At 43.8% G+C, this 26,068-nt stretch overlaps 1 protein-coding gene across 2 annotated transcripts in view; it reads left to right on the top strand.

Annotated features, from left to right (window-relative positions):
• PHLPP1 (PH domain and leucine rich repeat protein phosphatase 1) overlaps positions 1–26,068 on the top strand; it is a 251,539-nt gene that overhangs the window by 193,056 nt on the left and 32,415 nt on the right. For both annotated transcript variants that reach the window (XM_089674867.1, XM_089674866.1), the window contains exons 11-13: positions 2,129–2,329; positions 6,893–7,055; positions 11,328–11,458. In XM_089674867.1, the coding sequence (XP_089530993.1) occupies positions 2,129–2,329; positions 6,893–7,055; positions 11,328–11,458 (495 nt within the window). The remainder of the gene's footprint in view (positions 1–2,128; positions 2,330–6,892; positions 7,056–11,327; positions 11,459–26,068) is intronic.

The following is a 26,068-nucleotide window of genomic DNA, read 5'->3' as shown; positions in this document are numbered from 1 at the left end:
CTAGAGGAGGCTTAGGTGAGTATTGAGGGGGGGGGGCTGGGGGAGCTGCTGTACAGAAAAGGTTGTTTACCTTCATGCATAGAATGCATGAAGGTAAAAAAAACCTTGAACCTTTACAACCACTTTAAGGTAGTAATTTGAGCTATGTAAAAGTTGGATATTCAACAAAAAAAAAAAAAAAAAAGTATTCAGATTTTTTTTCTTCTATTTTTTCCGTTTCAGAATGAACATTCCTAATGCACATGTACAGTAGCCTTATATTTTCTGGGGACTAAGTGAATTATGCATGCTGCATTGTACAATCTTTTGGGTGGGTCAAAATGTTACATCTTGCCATTCAGTTTGTGTTCAATGATGGTGTGGCACCATTACTCGTCCTACGCTTTTGTGCTCCGCAAGACTCAGATTGGCTGGACATCACACAATCCTTATGTTGTGTAGGAAACTTTTTCTGCTTATATGTGTAATGTCATTAAATTGATTCAAAAATAATACCATTCCAGATGTTGGTCATTTATTTAGGCCTCTATCTTAACTTGGATTTATTAAACGTGTGCTATTATTTCCTGCTTAAGGTGAGATGAATCCTGCATCAGAAAGCAGCATATCACCTGAATCAGAAATGATAACCTTCCTGTAGTATAAGGCATTAGATTGATAAATACCTCAGTAATATTACTGGTTTAGCACAGCCTTCAGAATGGTTTTGTCCAGTGTGTATGGTGACAAGTACTCTTTAAAATCGTTGTTTTGTGGTTAGGGAGTGAGGCATGAAAAAAGGGTGACTTTTCCATTTGTTTTTCCACAAATAATTGGCACGCTGTCACTTTCTAGCATTTAGTACAGTCTGTATTCTTACCCTGTTTGAAGTAATTAAATGTTCAATGTTGCTTTGTGAATTGGATAATTAGATGTTCCCGTACACAAGAGTTCAGAGTTTGGCTGCATGTTCACTTGCTGAGGCTGTGTTTGTACAGACCAATGAGAAGCAGTCAACCTGGTTTACCTATCCACCTCCCCCTCTTTTCCCAGATAGCTGCACTCAGGAATAATTGCCTGGCACCAGCGTTCTTTTAGAAAACTCCAGAACTTGCCTGTGCAAACTGGCCAGCCTAGCTCTCTGCTTTCAGTGCACTCATTGACTTAGCTGTTCAGAGTTCCACGTGACCCTTTATTGCAGGCAACAAGTTCCAACAAGCTGCTGAGAAGTCCTGCTGAAAAGTTGCTTTATATATTTAACTCCATCAATATTATCGGCATGATTTAGATTTGCTTATGATGAAGGAATAGCAGCAGCTAGGCTTTTCCTGTCATGGCAAAGAGGCAGCAGATAAAGTATGCTGTTTTATTGCTCCGATGTATCCAAAATGGAAATTTAAAACCGCTTTCAGAGATTTCACTTTAAAAAGTTATCTAACAGTTCAGATGGCTTCTTTTATACGGGTAATTATTATTATGTGTACTGAAGGCAAGTTGCTATTTCTGTGTGTGGAAAGAAGAGTATCATGTGAAAGGACACATTCAAGCCTTATTTGAGGTAACAACAAAGTAGGGGTGTAAAACTGAAGTATAAATTCTGTAAATAATTTGGGACAAAATGTAGATGGCCTTGGTAATGTTTTATTCTATCTTTTCATGTTTTCTATATTTTAGCTTGTTAGCCATGTCATATTCAGATGCACTGGAGCTCTCCCTGGACTTAAATAACAAGCCTTACAGAAATAATTGTAATAGTATAAACTGTGCATGCATTAATTATGCAGATAGTGTGTTCAATAAATCAAAAAATGGGACCCAGTATTAAAGTCCAATATGTACAGTGTCAGTAGAATATCAATTTGTTTTCTGGTTGTCAGGATCATGCTTTTACGGTTTTGGCCACGTGAGCATTTGTCTGTATATTTAAATTGTCATTGCTGCTTGAATCTGGGTATATGGATGTGCTGTGAACAGTGTGGCATGCAAACCATACTGTCATTCACAAAGACCAATAGCATTCAATGTTGGGAAGTACTGTTGGTACTCTTGACCAGTAGCATGTCTAGAAACTCTGAAAACATGCTGATTTTCCTTTTTTCTGCATTGTTCTACGGTGTGCTTAATTGAGCTGTTTGTTTTTTCCTTGCAGCTTAAGATGTTTAAACGTATCAGCCAATAATTTGGAAATGCTTCCAGCAGCATATCTGTCTGAGGAGACACAGAGCTCATTGCAAGAGCTTTACGTTTCAAATAACAACCTCACTGACAAGTGTGTGCCCTTGCTAACTGGACATCCCCATCTGAAGATTCTGCATATGGCCTTTAATCATCTACAGACCTTTCCAGCCAGGTTTGTGCAGTTTCTACTTGTGTGCGTGTTTTTTTTTTGTTTTTGTTTTTTTTTTACTTTCAATAGCCCAAATTATCAAAGTGTATCAGATATTGTGAGAAGATTTTTTTGAACCCTTTGGAATTAGCTGGATACTATCATAAGTCTTCTCTTCATAGTTAGCCAAGTTTTTTATTTTGGCCATCTTCAGGGATACATTTTTCCCATGCAGATTGAGGCTCAGTACCTTGCACAGTCTTTTGTAATCCCCTTACAGTTTTTGAGCTTCAGCCTGGGATCACACTGATGCAGTCTGAAATTTGCAGTGTTTTCTGTGTGAATTCCGCACTGCATCACAATCTCACCCCGTTCATGCGAACTGCTGCAGGTGTGTATGTTAACACCCCAAAATCGGTTCGCAAAACATGGTGCGATGTGCAGAATCTCATCGCATGGGTGTGAATACTCATGTGATCTGATTCTAGTGCGAACCAAAAAAAAGGCCCTGTACCTTTTTAGTGCGGATGCGGTGTGATTTGAGCCATACAAAATGTATGGCTCCAAGCGCACCGCACACAATTCGCGACGTGGTTCCTGTGCGAATCACATGCAATATACCGCACCGCATATGTGTGAACCCAGCCTGAGTGACTCTTTTTTGGGGGGTCCACTGAATTATCTTTGTCAATATTTCACTTCAAAAGAATTCTGATCTGAAGAACAGGTAATTTAAATTGATTGCAACATTTATCCCCTTGTCATCAAGGTGTCCTGATACTAGACATTTACAATACTATTTCTTTCAGCCACCTTGATTGATTAACACAGATTTTTCAGTGAGACAAGACTGTCTAAATTATGTACATTTTCATTAAATTAAGATTTTTTTTCATTGGTTAGGCTGCAATTGGTCAGGTTAAATCGTTAGCCATTCATGTAAAAATTTTGTTCGCTCCTATACCTTTCTCACAATGTTGCGCATTTCATATTTTTAAAGCCTAACTGTAGGCAACGATTATTTTTTTATGTTGGGTTTTCATTGCTCTGTGCTTTTTATAGGTGCAGGAAGTGAGGGGGTTTCTCTTCAACAGCGCTTGTTTTTTTTCTTTTTTTTCCCCAGAGGTGTTAGTAGCACTATCAAGTTCTTATTTCATTTTTCAAATGTATACTGTACAAGGTGCTGGTAAAAGCAAATACCCTGATAATGGTTAACAAACCTCCAATATAATGCAGATCACAGCATTATCATCTGGTAAAAGTCTCTCTGGAGAGTAAACGCCCAGTACCCTTTTGATCTTGCTCAGCTGTGCAGCACCAGATGACGGGGCAATGTTGTCTCCCCCCCCCCCCCCCCCCTTTTTTTGTGTCCATTTGGATTTCACTGCTGCGCATAATAAGATGCTGTTGATCGCACATATTACCCCATGTGGAGCACATTGTGATTTGAAGGTGCTTCTGGGGTTGCCGAGACAGTGAATGTTTGATTTTTTTCTTGCCCATGCCATCACACTGCCTGCACCATGTTTTACAGATGATGTGTGTTTTGGATCATGACCTGATCCAAGCCTTCTCCACATTTTTTTCTTCCTGTCACACTGGTACAGATTCATCTTAGTTTCATCCGTTTAAAGAATGCTTTTCCAGAACTGGTCTGGCTGTTTTAGATGTTTTTGGCAAAGTCTAATCTGGCTTTTCTATTCTTCAGGCTTATGAATGGTTTACACCTCGTGGTGACCCCTCTGTATTTGCTCTCGTGAAGTCTTCTCTTGATTGTAGACTTTGACAATGATACGCCCACTTCCTGGAGAGTGTCCTTCACTTGTCTGGATATTGTGAATGTTTTTTTCTTTACCGTAGAGAGGATCCTGCGATCATCCACCACTGTTGTCTTCCGTGGACGTCCATGCCTTTTTATGTTGCTGAGCTCACCAGTACATTCTTTCCGCAGAATGTACCAAACTGTTGATTTGGCCACTCATAATGTTGCTGCTATCTCTCTGATGGATTTTTTGTTTTTGAAGCCTGTTTCACTTGCATGGACAGCTCCTTTGAACGCATGATCTAGGTTCACAACAATAGATTCCAAATGCAAATACCACACTTAGAATCAACTCCAAACCTTTTCCCTGCTTAATTGATGAAGAAATGGCCAAGGAGTAGCCCACACCTGGCCATGAAACAGCTTTTGATGCAATTGTCCAGTTACTTTTGGTCCCTTGAAAAAGGGGGATGGCTACTCTTAAAATCTGTAATTCCTAAACCCTTCCTCCAATTTGGATGTACATACCCTGAAATTAAATTTGGGAGTATGCACTTTCAATTAAATTTGGGAGTATGCACTAACTTTAGCTTGAATATGTTTTGGTAAATACCTGAAAAAAATAAATAAAATTGTGCCTGTGTCCAAATATATATGGACCTAACTATATCCATTTACCAGAGAGCTTTCAGTGCATTATACCTGTGAGGAGGACCTCCCCTGTTGTGGGTCCCCCAATATTTTGGTTGAACAGGTAACCATCATACCGGGGGAGGAGTTTTCTCCCTTTAAGGGTTCCATAGACAAGGCAGAGCCAGTTTCCTACGGTTTATTTTCGCGGATTCAGTGCCCTGTCTGGTGTTTGCATGACTGTGCTGTAGCAGACACTCACTGGGTGAACTGGGCTTCATGCCAAGGACTGTGTAAAGATCACTTTTTTTCTTGGTCTTGCGGGAACCTAGTCTTACCACCTTGTCCAGGACCCTAAGGTATGGTGTATCCTTGAATGCAGCTCCCTTGCTTTCCAAGATCTCCATCTTGGTGGTAGTGCTTTGACATTTTCTCTGGCTTCAGTGTTGGTCGGCGGACCAGACATCTAGGTGGGCCCTGGCTGACTTTCCCTCCAAGGCGAGCGGATCTTTAGTGGCACCTTAGATGACATTGTCAAGAACCTTAGGGGTGGCTCTACACCTTTCCTCCATTACCCAGTTAAGAGATGGAGCCAATCTGCTGGCATGGATCTCCCTCCCCTGCACACATGCATTTGTTTGTTTTTGTTCCCCAGGTTCCTTGGACACAGGCTGCAAGCCCTTCAGGCTTCCACAAGCCCTCCTCGACTTGCCTCTGGAGGGTTACTGTTGCTGGATTGACAGGTTAAATATTGGGAGCCAGGTTCTGAGAGATTGGGGGTTGCCGCACTCAGTGATTCCTGGGCTGAAGGCCCATTAAGGCTCCTTCCAGAGGTTTTATCACATTTGGAAGATTTATATATTGTGGTACGAGCTATGGGTGTTTCTCCATATGCCTTCACGGTGGCTTGGATCTTGGCCTTTCTTCACCAAGGCATTGGGCACAGCTTGCCTTATGTTCCATTAAGGGTCAGCTCTCTGCCCTTGAAGTCTTTTTTTTTTTTTTTTTTTTTTTTCCACCATCCCTTGGCCATGTACTCTTTTGATTTGTACCCTGATACAAGGAGTTCGTCATGTGGCATCCTCGGTGCATTCTCTGTACCCACCCGAAGTTCAGGTCCCAGTCTCCTTTTTGAGTGCATTTGACATGTTCACGCTCTCTCAAAAAGTTGCCTTTTTTTTATCGTGGTTACATTCATGTACCACATGTCAGAGCTGGCAGCCTTGTCTCATTAGTATTTTTTTGGTCTAACATGGCGATATGGTGGTTGTCCATTTACGTTCTTTTGTTTTTTTTGAGGTAGCATCAGATTTTTCATCTGCCTGGTGACATTGTCCCTCCCTCGCTAGGGAGATTGCACTGCTTTCGATGGACGTGGTCCAGGCAATTTGTGTATACCTGTTCGCTACAGCTTTCTTTCGGTGGTCGGATCCTTTTCATGATTGTGTGCGGACCACGAGATGGCATAGTGGCCTTTTCTGCCACCGTTTCATGATGGATCAGGCAGACGGTGCTTCAGGTTTATGACCTTAAGAGTTGGGTTTCTCCCTTCCTCGAGTTTGGCATTTTCTGCTGGTGTGATTTGGGCCTTTTGGCCACTTCAACTTCCAGCGTCTAGGTCTCACGTTTGCAGGGCAGTGACTTGGTTATCTGTGGCTTTGAAGGTGGCTGTTTGAGGTTCCTTGTTTCCCTTGTAGGGGCTTTTCTTCAAGTGGTTTTCTGTCTGTTTTTTTCCTACCCATCATTGAGGCACTGCTTTTGGATGTCCCTATGGTCATGATGCTGCGTTCGTAAATGATCGTAAGCGAAGAGGGGATTTTTTTTTTTTTTGTCACTGTTAAATCTTTCTCTGAAATAATTGATGGGCACAGTACCCACCCATCTTGTGATTTTTCTGTCTTCTTCCACTGCTTTGTGACTCACTGGTTTACCTATAACAGAGAGGGAGTGTATACCAACTAGGACCACCCATAGGCATTTGTGTTTTTTCGGCCTAGTGTTTTGCTCTGGTAGGTGGCCCTATAAATCCTAGAGAATGAAGAGAAGCTGTGTTCATCGATGAACTCTGAGAAAGGGATTTTACGGTAACCAAAAATCCTGTTTGTTAACCTAATATTCACAAATTTTCACAAACAAAATCCGTGTTTCTCTGTTGTGTTAGACAAGAATTACTTTTTTTCTGTTTATTTGCACAGCAAAATGGCCAAACTGGAAGAGCTGGAAGAGATAGATATCAGTGGAAACAAGCTGAAAGCCATACCAACCACCATCATGAACTGCAGACGTATGCACACTGTCATCGCCCACTCCAACTGCATAGAAGTTTTCCCTGAAGTTATGCAGCTTTCAGAGATCAAGGTCAGGGAAGTTTCACACTGTTTATACTGTCAGATTCGAAAAAAAGCCAATACCTGGCATCTGTTAAACTGCAATTCTGAAACTGTGATCAGATGTATGAAGCAAAATACTGATGTTTGTGTTCTTCTCTGCAGTATAAAAACAATGACATGGGCATATTTTTCCTTCAGTCCGCTTACATTTTTTTAAAATGATTAGAACAAGAGCTAAAGCACTCAATAAGTTATAAAAAAAATATATATATATCTCCAGGTAAAAAATTATATATATAAATACATATATATTCTACCTTTCTGAATACAAAGTGCGCCCCAAATAATAAATGTGAATTACAATAATAAAAATTGCCGCTACTTTCTACTGTGAGAAAAAAATTGTAACAAATAAATAATATTTTGAAATAAAATCTATATGCAGCGCTCTATAAATCATATAAAAGTAATCATAAACAAAAAGTCCATCAATAAAGTCCTTTTTGAAATCACCATGTGAGTTGAATTTCAAATAAAACCACCATGTGACTGTAAATAAATTTCCAAACAGTGCTGTGCTCCCCCTTTAGGTATGCACTCACCAACTTTTATTTGCCTCCCACTCTCATGGTTGGCAAAAATCGCTTTGGTATAAACATATTTCTCCAGACAAAGATGTTCACTCATATACATCGATTTTTCCTCAGAATGGTTCCAACACTCCAAATCAATCGCCTCTGTAACTGACTCTCCGCAGTAACTCTCCCAGAATGGCTCCCTATGAATAAGTCCGGAAGTGACGAAACGCGTCAGGGATCGGCTAAGCGAGAACTGGAAGTGACGTACTTTGGAACCGGAAGCGACGCGGGACTGTCTGAGAGCGAGGACCGGCAGTGATGAGAGCGTTGTGCGGTCTTCCCTCTTTAACATTACCTTCACAAAGGCAGATATATATCTTTGTGCTTATCTTGCATTTTTTTCTTAGTCATTACCAGAGATTGTAGATCTGGAGTGTTGGAGCCATTCTGGGAGAGTTATAGGACTCCTGCAAACTGTTAGTGTAATCTGTCTGTCTATACATCATATGGGCAGGCAGTTTCACAAGGACAGGAACCATCAATGAACTGCCAGAGTGCTCAACAGCGCTGTGAATGAATGATGCAGTGTGGGCAGGGCCCCACGTGGCTGTGCTCTTTTCAAGAAGTGACAGCTGGTATGGGGAACTTCTCCCTGTACTGCTGTCATACAGAGGGCTTGAATTGTTGAGCCACTGCAGGAGCGGCAACATGTAGCATGTTCCACTCTAAAAATGGGTGGAACATGTAACTTTTTCCTGAAGGTGAACTTATCCTTTATGAACAGGAGCCAGGCGCTGTGTAGTTTTGTGATAGAAATAATACACCTTGTATGGAGGTGTGCCTTTAATAAGTCATATGGTAAAACAATAATAAATAACCAGCCTGTGGCTTTAGGAAGCCAGGTTCCAAGATGGACGGCCCGTCCGCTCAGAGGGAAGCAGTGGAGTAGAATGCCTGTCAGTGCAGGGACCACGTTTACCCGACGTCCCAGCGTCCTGGATGACGTCACCACGATGTGGAGAGACGGAGGGGGGGAACTCTTGCTGGAGCCGCAGCTTTAGAAGGAAGAGGCCGGTTGCTGGGACAACATGTTTCGCGCGCATGCGCTTTGTCAAGTCTCTCAAGAGGCCTCTTCCTTCTAAAGCTGCGGCTCCAGCAAGAGTTCCCCCCCTCCGTCTCTCCACATCGTGATGACGTCATCCAGGACGCTGGGACGTCGGGTAAACGTGGTCCCTGCACTGACAGGCATTCTACTCCACTGCTTCCCTCTGAGCGGACGGGCCGTCCATCTTGGAACCTGGCTTCCTAAAGCCACAGGCTGGTTATTTATTATTGTTTTACCATATGACTTATTAAAGGCACACCTCCATACAAGGTGTATTATTTCTATCACAAAACTACACAGCGCCTGGCTCCTGTTCATACCTCCCACAAACCGATGTGTTTTTACCATGGCAGCAGTGAGTTTTTTCCCCACCAATCATAGTTGACATATACCATTCACTTATTTCCTTTGGGACACATCTGTGCGCTTTTATCCAGACCGAACTTATCCTTTAGCATTTACAAAATCATTTTAGCCCTGAAGATTACATAAAACCACCAAAACATTTTATATTTTCTGAAAGCAAACACTCTTGCGCGGGGACGGCAACCAGTCAGTCATGGTCTACCTGTCGACTGCAGGCAGGTGGCAACTAGGCCATGATCCGGTCCCTGTGCTGCTAACCCCTGCCTTTTTTAGGTGCCGGCATTTGGTTGCTGGGGCGGTTGTAGCAACCAATGACCAGCTTGTTAATATGAAACTGCTGGAAGTGTGTGTGTGTGGCCTTAAGGAAATCCTGGAAGACATGACCTGTTTGTGGTACTTGCTCGAATATACACTGCTTTAAAATGTGTGTCTGTGTGCGCATTGCAAAATGATAGACTTTGGATTGTAAGTCACTGAGAAAATGAAATGTGATGGTTCCATAATAAATGGTTTTCAGGTAAATACTACAACACAAAAGTGCTTATTTAACCAGTAGCCGCCCGGCCTATGGCCGAATGGCGGCCTGCAAAATCCCTCAGCGTTCCGGGTGGACGCCATATGGCGTACTCCCGGGCATGCGCAGTTTGCGCGCCTGCAGAGCCGCACAGCGGTGCGATCTGTCACCGGCCGTGTACCTCTGACACGGCCGATGACAGATCTGAGTACTGGCCCCGTTGCCGGTACCATGTGACCTGCTGTGACCAATCACAGCAGGTCACATGACAGTTGTATACAATGGATGGCTTCATTCATGCCATCCATTGTAAACTAGTGTGTGTAGCTGTGATTGGTCACAGCCCAGCTGTGTCATGTGATTAGCTGTGGCCAAATCACAGCTAAGCACGAAAAAAAAAAACCCCTGAATGAATCGATGTCATTCAGGTAAATGCTTGCTTATAGCAAAGTAATTCTTTGCTATAAGCAAATTGTGTTAAAAAAAAATAAAAAATACTGATCACTTCCCCAAAGTAGTACAATGTTAGTATGGTTATTCATACTGTCATCAGTGTCCCTGATCACCGCCATGCCAGTTATGATGACGCTGTACTGCACTGGTGACAATATGTAAAAAAAAAAAATAGTGAAAATAATTTTTTTAATTTTCCGAAAAATTATGCCAAAAAAAATACAACTTCAAAATTCTCGCAATGCCTTTTATGAAGTACGTCGTACTGTCTACTTTGCAAAAAGGGGTCATTTGGAGGATATCTGTACTATTCTGACATTCTTGGACCTCAAGAAATTAGATTGGCTGTCAGTACTTGTACTTCAGGATTGATCAATATTCAGATCTATACCATAGTTTGTGAACTCTATAACTTTCCTACAAACTAAAAAATACATCCTAATTTGGGTTATTTTCACCAAAGACATGTAGTAGAATACATTTTGGCCTAAATTTATGAAGAACAATTATTTATTTGCAAACGTTTAGAACAGAAACAAAGAAAAACGTGTTTTTTGGGTTTTTTTTCAATATTTTCGGCCTTTTTTTGTTAATTTAGCAAAAAATAAAAACCCCAGTGGTGATTAAATACTATCAAAAGAAAGCTCTAGTTGTGTGAAGAAAATGATAAAATTTTAGTTTGGGTACAATGTTGTATGACCGCGCAATTGTCATTCAAAGTGTGAGAGCGCTGAAACCTGAAAAATGGGCTGGGCAGGAAGGGGGTAAAAGTGCCCGTATGGAAGTGGTTAACAAGTACTGCAAAGTGTTTGGGGCTTATGCACATGGACAGTGAGAGACACAAATAAGCTCTAGTATAAAAGTCCCATCGGTTTTCCTTGCCCGAGCAGCCGCAGGTGGTGTGTAAAGCCAGCCATAGAAGTGAATAGCTGTGTGCGGGTAAACATCAGTGCTTTCTTGCATTGTTGCTTACGCTCACAAAGGAGGTACTTTCTGAACGCAGAACTTTCACGTTTGGAAATGTCTCATGCGTACATATGCATGTAAGTAAATGCCACCCACAGCTCCTCGAACACTTAAAATTGCCAGGTTTTCTACACTCGAGTTCATTTGTGCATCTTATCGTCCATATGCATTAGTCCTTACTGTCATCTTTACAGATTAATACTTTGAGAACTCCTATGATGACATTTCATGACAGGTTATGCAGTAGCAAGAGTTGCTGACCTACATAATTTCATAATCCAAAGGCTAATTTGAACTTTTCTTTTCAACACATCTCAGTGTGTGGATTTAGGTTGCAACGAACTGAGTGAAATTACATTGCCTGAAACTCTCCCTCCCAAGTTACAAGAACTGGACTTGACTGGCAATGCACGGCTGCTGTTGGACCATAAAACCCTGGAGCTGCTTAAGTGAGTGGCCTTTGCTTTGTCATGTGATTTTCCACTTCATATTGCAGCATATGACAATACATTAAGGAAAAGCATACAATACAGCTGGGGGCAAACACTACTTTTACTAGGAAAGACTGTATGGCATAATTGAACAGTTATTATGTAATGATACCTGGAACTCAATGTGAACTGAACAGAAATGTCTAATGTTACTTTTCGACCTTCAGTGTCTTTCCTGAGGACAAATTGCATAAATGGTCATATTTCTTTTAACCAATTTGGGGAAAAAATGGTGAATATTTTATTTTGGAGTGTTGTATGTCTAAACTGTATTTTGATTAATAATATCCTCAAAGCCAACCTGGAATTTATTTAAAATATTTTGACGGCCCCACCTTAGAGCAGGCACCAAGTTGTGCATTACGTTCTTTAGCTGGAAAACCCTCCTTTGCATGCCTTTCTGAAACTTACTTAGAATCTAAATTGACCTAACTTTAAGATTAACCAGTTGCTGTCTACCCTATAGTAGTTTTATTGCTACAGGGCGGACTCCCTGCGCGAAATCACGTATATATACATGATCGACGCTCCCGCCATGTTTCCGGGTTGGGGGTGCTGTGATTTGGTACAGCACTGATCAGTCACCAGATCCAGGCCAATGAATTTTGATCTGGACCTGCTGATCAGTTGTACCGAACCAGAGATCATTCTGCGCCTCTGTTTACAGAACACAGGCACAGGAAATGAAGCAATCTTCTCTCCTGGAGCCAGAGAGAGGAGAACATCTATGTGAGTAAAAGTAGCACATTTTACACTGAAACACCTAGTTAGAATAAATTTCACCCCCCCCCCCCCCAAATCATTAGTACAGTGTACAGATTTTTTTTTTCTTTTCAACTGATCACAGTATTAATGTCATGGGTGACTTCAGATAGTGTAAGCGTCAGTGTCCCTCCCAGATAGGATCAGAGTGCAGGCCATTACATTACGATCACATTTAACCCTTTGATTGCCAGGGACATTCTCACAGACACACTATAAACTTCCATTGCTAGTATAGTGTCTGAACAGATCAATATCTTTTGATCAGAACTATACTAGTGTCCCCAAAAATGCAGCATTAGTGGGATTTGTCCCCACACCTGCCAGCACCTGCTAAGGTCAGGTATACCCATCCCCCTTACCCAGGTTGCTGAGGTGTTAGAATTGAACGATGATTCTCTTATGCAGCAGAGTGCCAGTACTAGTGCCGAACTACCTTTTGGTGAACTGGTGAGCACCAGCGGCCTAATACATCCTGGTCTTTTACATACCAGCACTACAGTATCATTTGGTGACATGACGAGTCCCATGCAGCCCCAAGTGCAGTACCAGCTGGTACAGTTGCTAGCATAAGTAGTGTCCCACAGCCACCAAGAATTCAAACACAGGCCTATAGAGACTATAGTGTCCGTAGAGCTCATAGTGTCCTTCCCGGATGTGTTTGTAAATCCTAATTGGCAGCCTTCAGATTCTACAGCCCCTTTACTTACCCCATTCATGGCCCACCCCAGATGCAATTCAGGTGCAAATTTAACTACTCCCCATTTTTTTTTTTTTTTTAGCGGTTTTTCACAGAAGATCTGTATGGATCTATTGTAGACCAAAGTAATTTATTCGCACAATTTATCGGCGCCAACCCAAATTCAAACCTTGCCAGACAATTTGCATGAAAACCTATTACGGTTTTTGAGTTGAACAATTTTTGGGCTTAACCCTCAAAGTGGTTGTAAAGGTTCTTAAGGTTTTTTACCTTTGTGCATTCTATGCATGAAGGTAAAAAAACCTGTGTGCAACAGTGCCCCCAGCCCCCTCAATACTCACCTGAGCCCCACTGCGATCCATCGCCTCAGCTGTCCCAGGTCTCTGCCTCCTCATTGGCTGAGAGAGCAAGCAGGAAGCCATTGGCTCCCGCTGCTGTCATTCGCAGGCAGTCAGCCAATGAGGAGAGAGAGGAGGTGGGGCCAAGCCATGGCTCCGTGTATGAATGGACACGGAGCAGCGTGTGCCCCCATAGGCTGCTTGCTGTGGGGGCACCCAACGGGAGGGAGGGGCCAGGAGAGCCTGCAGGGGACCTGTGAAGAGAAGGATCCAGGCTGCTCTGTGCAAAACCACTGCACACAGTAGGTAAATGTAGCATGTTTGGTACTTTCCAAAAAAAAAAATGGACTTTTAGAATCGCTTTAACATGGGCATTACTGAAAAGAATGAGTCGGTCATATTGATCCACAGACCCAATTCATCATATGCCTGTGTTCTCTGCTGCCATGGCAGACATAGATATGAGAATATAATGTAATTTATGTATTTAAACGACCGTACACTCTGTCATTTTCAGGGTGACCCTGAATAGGATCGGCTTCACAAAATTCAGCCCCTCGTAAATCATCTTAACCAGGAATTTGCAGATGTATTTACGTCCCAAAAAAAAACTGCGTTGATGAGTCCCTTGTTCATTTTTCTGCCCGCCTTGCATTCAAGCAGTTTCTACCCAGCAAGCGTGCCAGATCTGGTGTCAGAATGTATCGTAAGGTCTGTGAGAGGGCAACAGACTATATATGTAATTTTCCGATTTACAAGGGAAAAGATAGTCATGTGGAGCCCCCTGGAGCAGTGGCAAGATAGTTTGGGACTTGTCACCCTTTTTCCTTATGGGGTATCACTTATATGTGGACAATTTTTATACAAGTATGTCATTTTTAAACACCTTTTTGATCTTGGATTGACTCATGGCACCATGTGACCTAATCGCTGGGGCTTCTCCCAAAGGCTTGGAAATGGGGAGAAAGCCTGCTTGAGAAATGACTTCACAGTGAAGTGGAAGGACAAACAGGATGTTTTCATCCTGTCTTCCATTCTTGTAGACACGACAGTTCAAGTTTGCACGGCAACTGGTGTTGAGAAGCACCTCTGTGTACACGACTATAACCTTAATATGGGAGGGTTGGACTTCAATGGCCAGATGATGAAGCTGTATTTAGTTACCTGTAAAGGCAGACGTTAGTACAAAAAAGTGTCTGTATATTTCAGTTGGCTCTGTACAACGCTTTTGAGCTTTACAAAGCAACTGGACGAATTGGATTCTTCCTAAAATTTCAGGAAGAGATCATCACGGCCCTTTTGTACCCAGAAGGTACTGTGGCCATAACATCTGACCCAGATGCAGTTGGCCAGCTGCATGAGAGGAATTTTCCTGATGCCATTCCTGGTACCCAATCCCCCTCCCAAAAAAAATGCGTCTGTAGCAGACACGGAATTAAACATGGCACTTTTTTTTTTTTTGTCCCTCCTGTCCTGGCCAACCTGGTCTCTGCTTCAAGGACTGCTTCCGTCACTACCACACACTAGTGGAGTATTAGTATAGGTTACGGCACAGCATAGTATAGGGTACACATGTACACAGGGTCTCTAAGGTGTTAGGTAGTGAGGAGACTGGCTATCGCATTTTGAGAGACCCTAAAATCATAGTCTGGGACATTTACAGTTTTTTTTAAGTTACAAAAAAAGTAAAAAGCAAAAAAGATTAAAAAAGTAAAAAAAAAATTAAAAGACAAAAATGCTTGTTGTATTTACTGAGACAATGTTCTTTTGTTACTGTGTTTTATTGTTAACCATTATTTGCTTTGCAGGGATGCCATTCAGCTACAGCACTGATCTGTTTATTTTGACAGCAGCAGAGTGTACTTTTAGAATATATACATTAAAGAGTGCAGCGCTGTGGAATGAGATTTCTCATCTGCAGTTTAAAAAAAAAAAAACCCATATATACCCAAGCATGGGGGACTGGGGTGGTCAGTGGGCGGATGCCTGTTCTTCAGCATATATATGTTTCGTATATTTTTAAAAAGTTGTTTTATTGAATTTATGTTCTATTACTGTATCTTATTAACCGTTATTTTCCTTGCAGGAAAAGTGTTGCTCTCAGAATAAACATCAGTGCGTGCAGCACTGCTGGAGCCAATCTCTCATCTGCAATAACAAAAACAAAACTTATTCCTAAGCATGGGGGCCTGGGGTGGTCAATGGGTGAATCGTTCCTATGCATCTGCATTTTTTTTTTTTCGCAGAGATTTCTTCACATCGATCAATGTGAATGGAGTAATCTGTCGGGCTCTTTTTTTTTTTTTTTCCTTTTTTTTTTTTTTCCTTTTTTTTTTTTTCTCATGTATGCCCAACATTAGAAGTAAGTGGATGCAGGGCAGTATATTCTAATGGTGAGCATACCATACACTTTTTCTGGCAGATATTTATTCTCTTTTTGCATTCAGCCCACAGGCTATATATAAAAAAAAAAATCCTAATATATATGCCCAACAAGGACCAGCAAGGTACTGGTACATCACTGGGCTTTGAGTGGTTACACCAGGATGATGCCTGCTGCAGGTATCATTTTGCTATAATTTGTTTCAGCCAGAAGTCGACTTTTATGTAAAAGCAATCATAGCTGCTATTTAGCCACTGGATTGCTTTTACATGCAGTGGGAGGGGATGTAAAATTCCCCCACCCCCAACTGCTTTCCACAGCTTTGTCAGGCTGTTCCGTCCCATGGCAGAACCCAAGAATGCAGCTGGCTGTTCATAGAGCTGATTGGAGACCAGGACGGCTCCAATTATCTCTATAGTCAGAACAGTCTATAGTCTATAAACAGAAGCTACAAGCATTTCATCACTCCGGTTTCGCTGGAAATAAACAGCGCCATTTTTAAATTGGGAAAGCTTCTGATCACACCAAAATCGGTGTGATCAGATGCTTTAGAGGCAGAGGGGAGATCAAGAGTCTAACAGACCCCTGATTTTTCAAGAATGAATACCTGTTATTGCAATCATAGGGGATATATACATTCCCTGTGATAACAATAAAAGTGATAAAAAAAATTGGAAGGGACAATGTAAAAATAAAATTATCAAAATAAAAAAAAATTAAAGTGGCCCTGTGCTCGTGTGCAAAGGTGAATACAAGCGTTTGCCCCGTGTCATGATGTAAACCGCAATTGCACCATGTATGTGAGCTATCACCACGAACATCAGAGCGAAGGCAGCAATTCTAGCACTAGATCTCCTGTGTTCTAACCTGTAAAGGCTTTTAAAGCATCGCCTATGGATATTAAAAATCTATAAAGTTTGTCACTGTTGCATCGGGCGTGCGTAGTTTTTTTTAAAGCATATCATGTTTGGTATCTATTTACTCAGAGTAACATCATCTTTTATATTCTACCAAACAATTGGCCAATATATTGTGTTTTTGTGCATTAAAATTCAAAATAGGAGTATTTTTTCCCAAACATTTGCGTTTGAAAAATCGCTGCGCAAGTACTGTGTGACATAAAACATTGTAACACCCACCATTTTATTCTCTTGGGCCTCTGCTTTAAAAAATATATAATGTTTGGGAGTTCAAAGTAATTTTCTAGCAAAAAAACTTTTTTTCATGTGAACAAAAGTGTGAAAGTCTTCAAGTGGTTAGAAGAGTAGGTGATGTATGGCAGAAGCTTCTAATGTTGAGGATAAAATGCCAGGATAGCACAAAATCCCCCCAAAAAGAAAGTAGATACCCCAAACTATTTGATGAGAGGCATATTGAGTCAATTTTTTTTTACCGTACTTTTTTGGAAAATTACAATTATTTTTTTTTTACGTAAAGTTGGCACTTAAATGACATATTGCTTACATATGCCATGGTGTATATGTGGAAATACACCCCAAAATACATTCTGCTTCTTCTCCTGAGTATGGGGATACCACATGTAAGAGTTTTTGTCAGTCTAGCCATGTACAGGACCCCATAATCCAATAAGCACCTTCAGGCTTTTACAGGACTTTATTTCCTCATTAAACTTCCTGGCTACGTGTCAGTTTTTGAGGCCCTGAAATGCCAGAATAGTGCAACGCCACACGTTTTTTGAACATGAAGAAAGAAAACAAAAAATGTTTTTTTTTTCTTTTTCAAAACCTTGTGACAAAAATCAGGGGTTATTGGATTTCGGGCTCCTGTATGTGACTAGGCTCCCAAAAAGTCCCACACATGTGGCATCCTCATATTTGGTAGAAGTAGCAGAATGTATTTTGAGATGTACTTCCACATGTACCCATGGTATGTGTGAGTTCTATATCATTTAAGTGAAAACTTTGTGTAAAATAAAAAAAAAACCCAGTGGTGATCAAATGCCGCCAAAATAAAGCTCTATTTGTGTGAATAAAATTATACAAATTTCATTTGGGTACAGTGTTGCATGACCGCATAATTACCAGTTAAATTAGTGCAATGCCGAATAGCAAAAAATGGCCTGGTAATGAACAGGGTATATCTTCTGGAGGTCAAGAGGTTAAAGCCTTGCCAACTGTCACCCCTGTCCAGTGATATTGTCTTCATAGATTCGTACAGCACTCTCAGATAGCACTTGCTTTTTTAGTAGTTGGAATTATATCTAATGTCAGGTCTTTAACAACAGTGATGCCAACATCGATTAGGTGCACATATAGCCCTGTTCGAATGTTTTGAGAATGACACAAATATTAATTTTCACAAAGTCTGCTGCTTCAGTGTTTTTAGATCTTTGTCAGATGTTACTATGGTATACTGAAGTATAATTGCAAGCATTTCATAAGTGTCAAAGGCTTTTATTGACAGTTACATTAAGTGTATGCAGAGAGTCAGTATTTTCAGTGTTGACCCTTCCTTTGCAAGACCACTGCAATTCGCCCTGGCATGCTGTCAATCAAGTTCTGAGTCACATCTTGGCTGATGTGGCAGCCTATTCTTGCATAATCAATGCTTGGAGTTTGTCTGAATTTCTGGGGGGTTTTTTTGTTCACTCGCCTCTTGAGGATTGACCACAAGTTCTCAATGGGATTAAGGTCTTGGGAGTTTCCTGGCCATGAACCCAAAATTTTGATGTTTTATTCCCCAAGCCACTTAGTTATCACGTTTGCCTTATGGAAAGGTGCTCCATCATGCTGCAAAAGGCATTGTTCATCACCAAAGTGTTCTTGAATGGTTGGGTGAAATTGCTGTCAGAGGATGTTTTTGTACCATTCTTTATTCCTGGCTGTGTTCTTGGGCAAATGTGTGCTCTTGAGAACCACTCCCTTGTCTGAGAAGCAACCCCACACGTGAATGGTCCCAGGATGCTTTACTGGTGGCATGACAAAGGACTGATAGTAGCGCTCACCTTTTCTTCTCGGGACAAGGTTTTTTTTTTTTTCCGGATGCCCCAAACAATTGGAAAGGGGATTCATCAGAGATAATGATTTAACCCCAGTCCTCAGTGTGACGATCGCGGCGTCAGACCTCAGCCCTTCTCAACAAACTCACGACCGAAGGACTAGCCAATCTAAAACCGCGCTGTCACGTGCGTAACAATGCCACACACAGCTGCACCCTGCACAACGATTTTCCAGCTAATGGACCACAATCTCTGTACCTGCAGCCTGGGAGCGATTGTTACTGGGTCAGGTTTATTACGCAATTAACCCTTCACACTGCCACCACCTCCTTTTTGTACAGAGAAAGAGGAAACGTGGCAATATTAGCAATAACACTATGATGTTTGAATAATCGTTTGTATACACAATGTCACCGCAGACAGATGTATGCAGACGTTTTAAAACACACAGTAGCGCTCTTCAGAGACAGGGATTCTTAGTTTGCATTAAATAGATTTAGAAACAGTTCAACACTTTCAGAAAGTAAGGTCAAAGGGGTGCAATAGAAATATTTACAGAAAAAGATGTAGCCTATATATATATATATATATATATATATACATACATACATACATACATACATACATACATACATACATATATATACATGCGCACACACACACAGAGCAATAACATAGCAAAGATATAATAGAAGTTTAGAGAGAGTACTTGCCAAAAGTCCTGGGTTAAGCAGATCAAGTTTCCTGAGCCAAAAGGGTGCCTTATCTCCCAACGGTGGTTCCGATGTTAAAAGGGAGGTTTCTTCAACTGCAATACGACCTACTCAACTTAACTCTCTGCTCCAAGCATAACAGCCTTTCTAGGAACTCAGCAAGGTGTCTCCTTGAAGCAGAGAACCAATCACCTCATTTGGGGAGGGTGTTGCAGGCGGAGACCCAAGCTAGAACCAAAATCCCTCGCAGTTTATATCATGATCCATAACTTACCCTCGGTGCATGTAGCAGACTTGCCACTAGTAGATTAATATGCAGAAGCATCTGCTGAACGTATTGATATTAAATATGACATACCTGCTTGGGACGGTTAAGGAGATATTATTTTCTGCTCTCCTGTAGATTTCAGCTAGGGGGTGTAATATATCAGCCAACTTGTATTAAAGTGACCGATCCGAATATATGCCTGGTTTCCTTGTAAGTCTTCCATATCTCCAGATATAAAATGATATGGAAAAGGGGATTTTTAAATGTGAGTCTGTTTTACAGCTAGCTGGAATGTCTTTGAAGCTCAGTGAAGGACTGGTTTATGGTTTTATGATATCTCAGATTGAGAAGCTAACGGACACCCGGGCACCAGCTAGTGTGGGGATTTATTACCATGCAGTTCTACCACTGTGCCTGTGGTCTCTGACATCATACAGACCACATTCCTGAGGGAGGGGGGAAATTGGAGGGAAGCTGATTTGGGAGTAGAAATTATACAAGATGGAGGATCCTTAGCAAGATGGATGACCTTGTCCATCTCTGTATGCACAATTGCTACACTCAGCAGTTCAATCCCTGTACCTTTTGCAGAATAGTCTGTCCCTGATGATTTTCCTTTAAAGAAGTGGTTTCTTTGATGCCCTTCTTGACACCAGGCCATCCTCTAAAAGTCTTTTGCCTCACTGTGCGTTCAGATGCACTCACATCTGCCTGCTGCCATTCCTGAGGTAGTTCTGCACTGGTAGTGCCCTGATCTGGCAGCTGAATCAACTTTAGGAGACCATCCTGGTGCTTTCTGGACTTTGTTGTATAGAAGGCTTCAGGGTGCCCAAGAATTGAACTTTTCTCCTTGAAGTTCTTGATGATCACATAAATGGTTGATTTAGTTGCAATCTTAGTAGCAGCAATATCCTTGCCGGTGAATCCCTTTTTGTGCAAAGCAATGATGACTGCACGTGTTTCATTGCAGGTAACCATGGTTAACCGAGGAAGAATGATTGCAAGCACCACCCTTCTTTTAAAGCTTACAGTCTGTTCTAACTCAATCAGCACGACAGTGATCTCCAGCCTTGTCCTCGTTGACACTGACACCCATGTTAACGAGAGAATCACTGTCTTGTCAGCTGGTCCTTTTGTGGCAGGGCTGAAATGCAGTGGAAATGTTTTTTCTGGGGATCAAGTTTTTCATGGCAAAGAGGGACTTTGCAATTATTTGCAATTCATCTGATCACTCTTCATAACATTCTAGAGCAGTGATGGCGAACCCGTGGCACGCGTGCCACAGCCGGCACGCCGAGCCTTATCTGTGGGCACGCCAGGAGAATCCAGCGGCGCGCTGTCTTCAAGGCTGTAGTGTGCGTGACAGCCGGGTCCCAAGTGCGCATGCACAAGAAGCAGTGCTCTTTGTGAATGGTAAGGCGGTACCTGGGACACATGACAGATCCCAGAAGCCGCCGGACCAATCACAAAGCGCAGCGCTTCTCGCGCATGCGCACTGGGCATCCGGCTGTCCGCCCACACTACAGAAGCCGGGAAGACAACGCGCGGCTGGATAAAGGAACAGGTAAGATAAAAAAAAAAACTCTGCGGAAGTAAGAGCGGGTACCTGTCAAATTCAGGTACCCGCTCCCCCTCCCTCCCCAAAGGTCAGCAGTCATCCCTGTGCTGTCCACAGTCTCTGGTCATCCCTGTGCTGTCCGCAGTCTCTGGTCATCCCTGTGCTGTCCGCAGTCTCTGGTCATCCCTGTGCTGTCCGCAGTCTCTGGTCATCCCTGTGCTGTCCGCAGTCTCTGGTCATCCCTGTGCTGTCCGCAGTCTCTGGTCATCTCCTGTGCTGTCCGCAGTCTCTGGTCATCTCCTGTGCTGTCTGCAGTCTCTGGTCATCTCCTGTGCTGTCCGCAGTCTCTGGTCATCTCCTGTGCTGTCCGCAGTCTCTGGTCATCCCTGTATTGTGTCCGCAGTCTCTGGTCATCCCTGTATTGTGTCCGCAGTCTCTGGTCATCTCCTGTACTGTGTCCGCAGTCTCTGGTCATCTCCTGTACTGTGTCCGCAGTCTCTGGTCATCTCCTGTACTATGTCCGCAGTCTCTGGTCATCTCCTGTACTGTCCACAGTCTCTGGTCATCTCCTGTACTATGTCCGCAGTCTCTGGTCATCCCTGTACTGTGTCCGCAGTCTCTGGTCATCCCTGTACTGTCCGCAGTCTCTGGTCATCCCTGTACTGTCCGCAGTCACTGGTCATCCCTGTACTGTGTCCGCAGTCTCTGGTCATCCCTGTACTGTCCGCAGTCTCTGGTCATCTCCTGTACTTTCCGCAGTCACTGGTCATCTCCTGTACTGTGTCCGCAGTCTCTGGTCATCTCCTGTACTGTGTCCGCAGTCTCTGGTCATCTCCTGTACTGTGTTCGCAGTCTCTGGTCATCCCTGTACTGTCCGCAGTCTCTGGTCATCCCTGTACTGTGTCCGCAGTCTCTGGTCATCCCTGTACTGTGTCCGCAGTCTCTGGTCATCCCTGTACTGTGTCCGCAGTCTCTGGTCATCCCTGTACTGTGTCCGCAGTCTCTGGTCATCCCTGTACTGTGTCTGCAGTCTCTGGTCATCCCTGTACTGTGTCTGCAGTCTCTGGTCATCTCCTGTACTTTCCGCAGTCTCTGGTCATCCCTGTACTGTCTGCAGTCACTGGTCATCCCTGTACTGTGTCCGCAGTCTCTGGTCATCTCCTGTACTGTGTCCGCAGTCTCTGGTCATCCCTGTACTGTCCGCAGTCTCTGGTCATCCCTGTACTGTGTCCGCAGTCTCTGGTCATCCCTGTACTGTGTCCGCAGTCTCTGGTCATCCCTGTACTGTGTCCGCAGTCTCTGGTCATCCCTGTACTGTGTCCGCAGTCTCTGGTCATCCCTGTACTGTGTCTGCAGTCTCTGGTCATCCCTGTACTGTGTCTGCAGTCTCTGGTCATCCCTGTACTGTGTCTGCAGTCTCTGGTCATCTCCTGTACTTTCCGCAGTCTCTGGTCATCCCTGTACTGTCTGCAGTCACTGGTCATCCCTGTACTGTGTCCGCAGTCTCTGGTCATCTCCTGTACTGTGTCCGCAGTCTCTGGTCATCCCTGTACTGTCCGCAGTCTCTGGTCATCCCTGTACTGTGTCCGCAGTCTCTGGTCATCCCTGTACTGTCCGCAGTCTCTGGTCATCCCCTGTACTGTCCGCAGTCTCTGGTCATCTCCTGTACTGTGTCCGCAGTCTCTGGTCATCTCCTGTACTGTGTCCGCAGTCTCTGGTCATCTCCTGTACTGTCCGCAGTCTCTGGTCATCTCCTGTACTGTGTCCGCAGTCTCTGGTCATCCCTGTACTGTGTCCGCAGTCTCTGGTCATCCCTGTACTGTGTCTGCAGTCTCTGGTCATCTCCTGTACTGTGTCCGCAGTCTCTGGTCATCCCTGTACTGTGTCCGCAGTCTCTGGTCATCTCCTGTACTGTGTCCGCAGTCTCTGGTCATCCCTGTACTGTGTCCGCAGTCTCTGGTCATCTCCTGTACTGTGTCCGCAGTCTCTGGTCATCCCTGTACTGTGTCCGCAGTCTCTGGTCATCTCCTGTACTGTGTCCGCAGTCTCTGGTCATCTCCTGTACTGTGTCCGCAGTCTCTGGTCATCTCCTGTACTATGTCCGCAGTCTCTGGTCATCTCCTGTACTGTCCGCAGTCTCTGGTCATCTCCTGTACTGTCCGCAGTCTCTGGTCATCTCCTGTACTATGTCCGCAGTCTCTGGTCATCCCTGTACTGTGTCCGCAGTCTCTGGTCATCCCTGTACTGTCCGCAGTCTCTGGTCATCCCCTGTACTTTCCGCAGTCACTGGTCATCTCCTGTACTGTGTCCGCAGTCTCTGGTCATCTCCTGTACTGTGTCCGCAGTCTCTGGTCATCTCCTGTACTGTGTCCGCAGTCTCTGGTCATCCCTGTACTGTCCGCAGTCTCTGGTCATCCCTGTACTGTGTCCGCAGTCTCTGGTCATCCCTGTACTGTGTCCGCAGTCTCTGGTCATCCCTGTACTGTGTCCGCAGTCTCTGGTCATCCCTGTACTGTGTCCGCAGTCTCTGGTCATCCCTGTACTGTGTCCGCAGTCTCTGGTCATCCCTGTACTGTGTCCGCAGTCTCTGGTCATCCCTGTACTGTGTCTGCAGTCTCTGGTCATCCCTGTACTGTGTCTGCAGTCTCTGGTCATCCCTGTACTGTGTCTGCAGTCTCTGGTCATCTCCTGTACTTTCCGCAGTCTCTGGTCATCCCTGTACTGTCTGCAGTCACTGGTCATCCCTGTACTGTGTCCGCAGTCTCTGGTCATCTCCTGTACTGTGTCCGCAGTCTCTGGTCATCCCTGTACTGTCCGCAGTCTCTGGTCATCCCTGTACTGTCCGCAGTCTCTGGTCATCCCCTGTACTGTCCGCAGTCTCTGGTCATCTTCTGTACTGTTCGCTGTCTCTGGTCATCTCCTGTACTGTGTCCGCAGTCTCTGGTCATCTCCTGTACTGTGTCCGCAGTCTCTGGTCATCTCCTGTACTGTCCGCAGTCTCTGGTCATCTCCTGTACTGTGTCCGCAGTCTCTGGTCATCCCTGTACTGTGTCCGCAGTCTCTGGTCATCCCTGTACTGTGTCTGCAGTCTCTGGTCATCTCCTGTACTGTGTCCGCAGTCTCTGGTCATCCCTGTACTGTGTCCGCAGTCTCTGGTCATCTCCTGTACTGTGTCCGCAGTCTCTGGTCATCTCCTGTACTGTGTCCGCAGTCTCTGGTCATCTCCTGTACTGTGTCCGCAGTCTCTGGTCATCTCCTGTACTGTGTCCGCAGTCTCTGGTCATCTCCTGTACTGTGTCCGCAGTCTCTGGTCATCTCCTGTACTGTGTCCGCAGTCTCTGGTCATCCCTGTACTTTCCGCAGTCACTGGTCATCTCCTGTACTGTGTCCGCAGTCTCTGGTCATCTCCTGTACTGTGTCCGCAGTCTCTGGTCATCTCCTGTACTGTGTCCGCAGTCTCTGGTCATCTCCTGTACTGTGTCCGCAGTCTCTGGTCATCCCTGTACTGTGTCCGCAGTCTCTGGTCATCCCTGTACTGTGTCCGCAGTCTCTGGTCATCCCTGTACTGTGTCCGCAGTCTCTGGTCATCCCTGTACTGTGTCCGCAGTCTCTGGTCATCCCTGTACTGTGTCCGCAGTCTCTGGTCATCCCTGTACTGTGTCCGCAGTCTCTGGTCATCCCTGTACTGTGTCCGCAGTCTCTGGTCATCCCTGTACTGTGTCCGCAGTCTCTGGTCATCCCTGTACTGTGTCTGCAGTCTCTGGTCATCTCCTGTACTTTCCGCAGTCTCTGGTCATCCCTGTACTGTCTGCAGTCACTGGTCATCCCTGTACTGTCTGCAGTCTCTGGTCATCTCCTGTACTGTGTCCGCAGTCTCTGGTCATCCCTGTACTGTCCGCAGTCTCTGGTCATCCCTGTACTGTTAATTAGTTTGCACTACTGTACGAGTTGTTTTTTCTAAACCAAAAGCTCGATATTCAGGTTTCATTGCAGTGTTGGCACTTTGAAAGAAATAAGTTGGTTTTGGGTTGCAGTTTGGGCACTCGGGCTCAAAAAGGTTCGCCATCACTGGTATAGAGTATATGCAAATTGCCATCATAAAAACTGAGGCAACAGACTTTTGAGAATTACATAAATATTAATTTTCACAAATGTTTGGCCAGAGCTGTGCATTTTCTGCTTAGTAATATTAACCACTTGCCCTCCAGAGGATTTACCCCCCCCCCCCCCCCCCCCCGACCAGGCCTATCTTTTTATTATTCACAGCACTATTTCAGCTGGTAATTGCGGGGTCATGCAACGCTGTACCCAACCAAAATGAGTCCTTTTTTTCGCACAAATAAAACTTTCTTCCGGTGGTATTTGATCATTGTGCGCTTTTTATTTTTTGCACTATAAACAAAAGATCGAAAATTTTGAGAAAAATATATTTTTCTACTTTCAGCTATAAAAAATATAAACTCTAAGTTAGTCATAAATTTAGGCCAAAGTGTATTCTGCTACATGTTTTTGGTACAAAAAAAAATCCCAATAAGTGTATATTGATTGCTTTGCGTGAGAGTTATAGCGTCTACAAACTATGGTATAAATCAGGGGTCTCCAAACTTTTTAAACAAAGGGCCAGTTTACTGTCCTTCAGGCTTTAGGGGGCTGGACTGTCGCCAGTGTGAGTAGAAAATGTTTCTACAAAGGTGGGAGTAAACCCTTCCCCATTAGTGGTTTTAACAGGAGGAACTGTGCCCCATCATTGGTTTTTAACAGAAGGTATAGTGCCCCAGCGATGGTGTCAGTGGGAGAAATAGTGCCCCAGTGATGGTGTCAGTGATAGAAATAGTGCCCCAGCGATGGTGTCAGTGGGAGAAATAGTGCCCCAGTGATGGTGTCAGT

The sequence above is a fragment of the Staurois parvus genome, unplaced genomic scaffold (genome assembly GCF_062004578.1).
Source record: "Staurois parvus isolate SC_StPar_1 unplaced genomic scaffold, SC_StPar_1.0 ptg000153l, whole genome shotgun sequence".
NCBI classification, from domain to species: domain Eukaryota; kingdom Metazoa; phylum Chordata; class Amphibia; order Anura; family Ranidae; genus Staurois; species Staurois parvus.
This window is presented reverse-complemented; position numbering and strand designations above follow the sequence as displayed.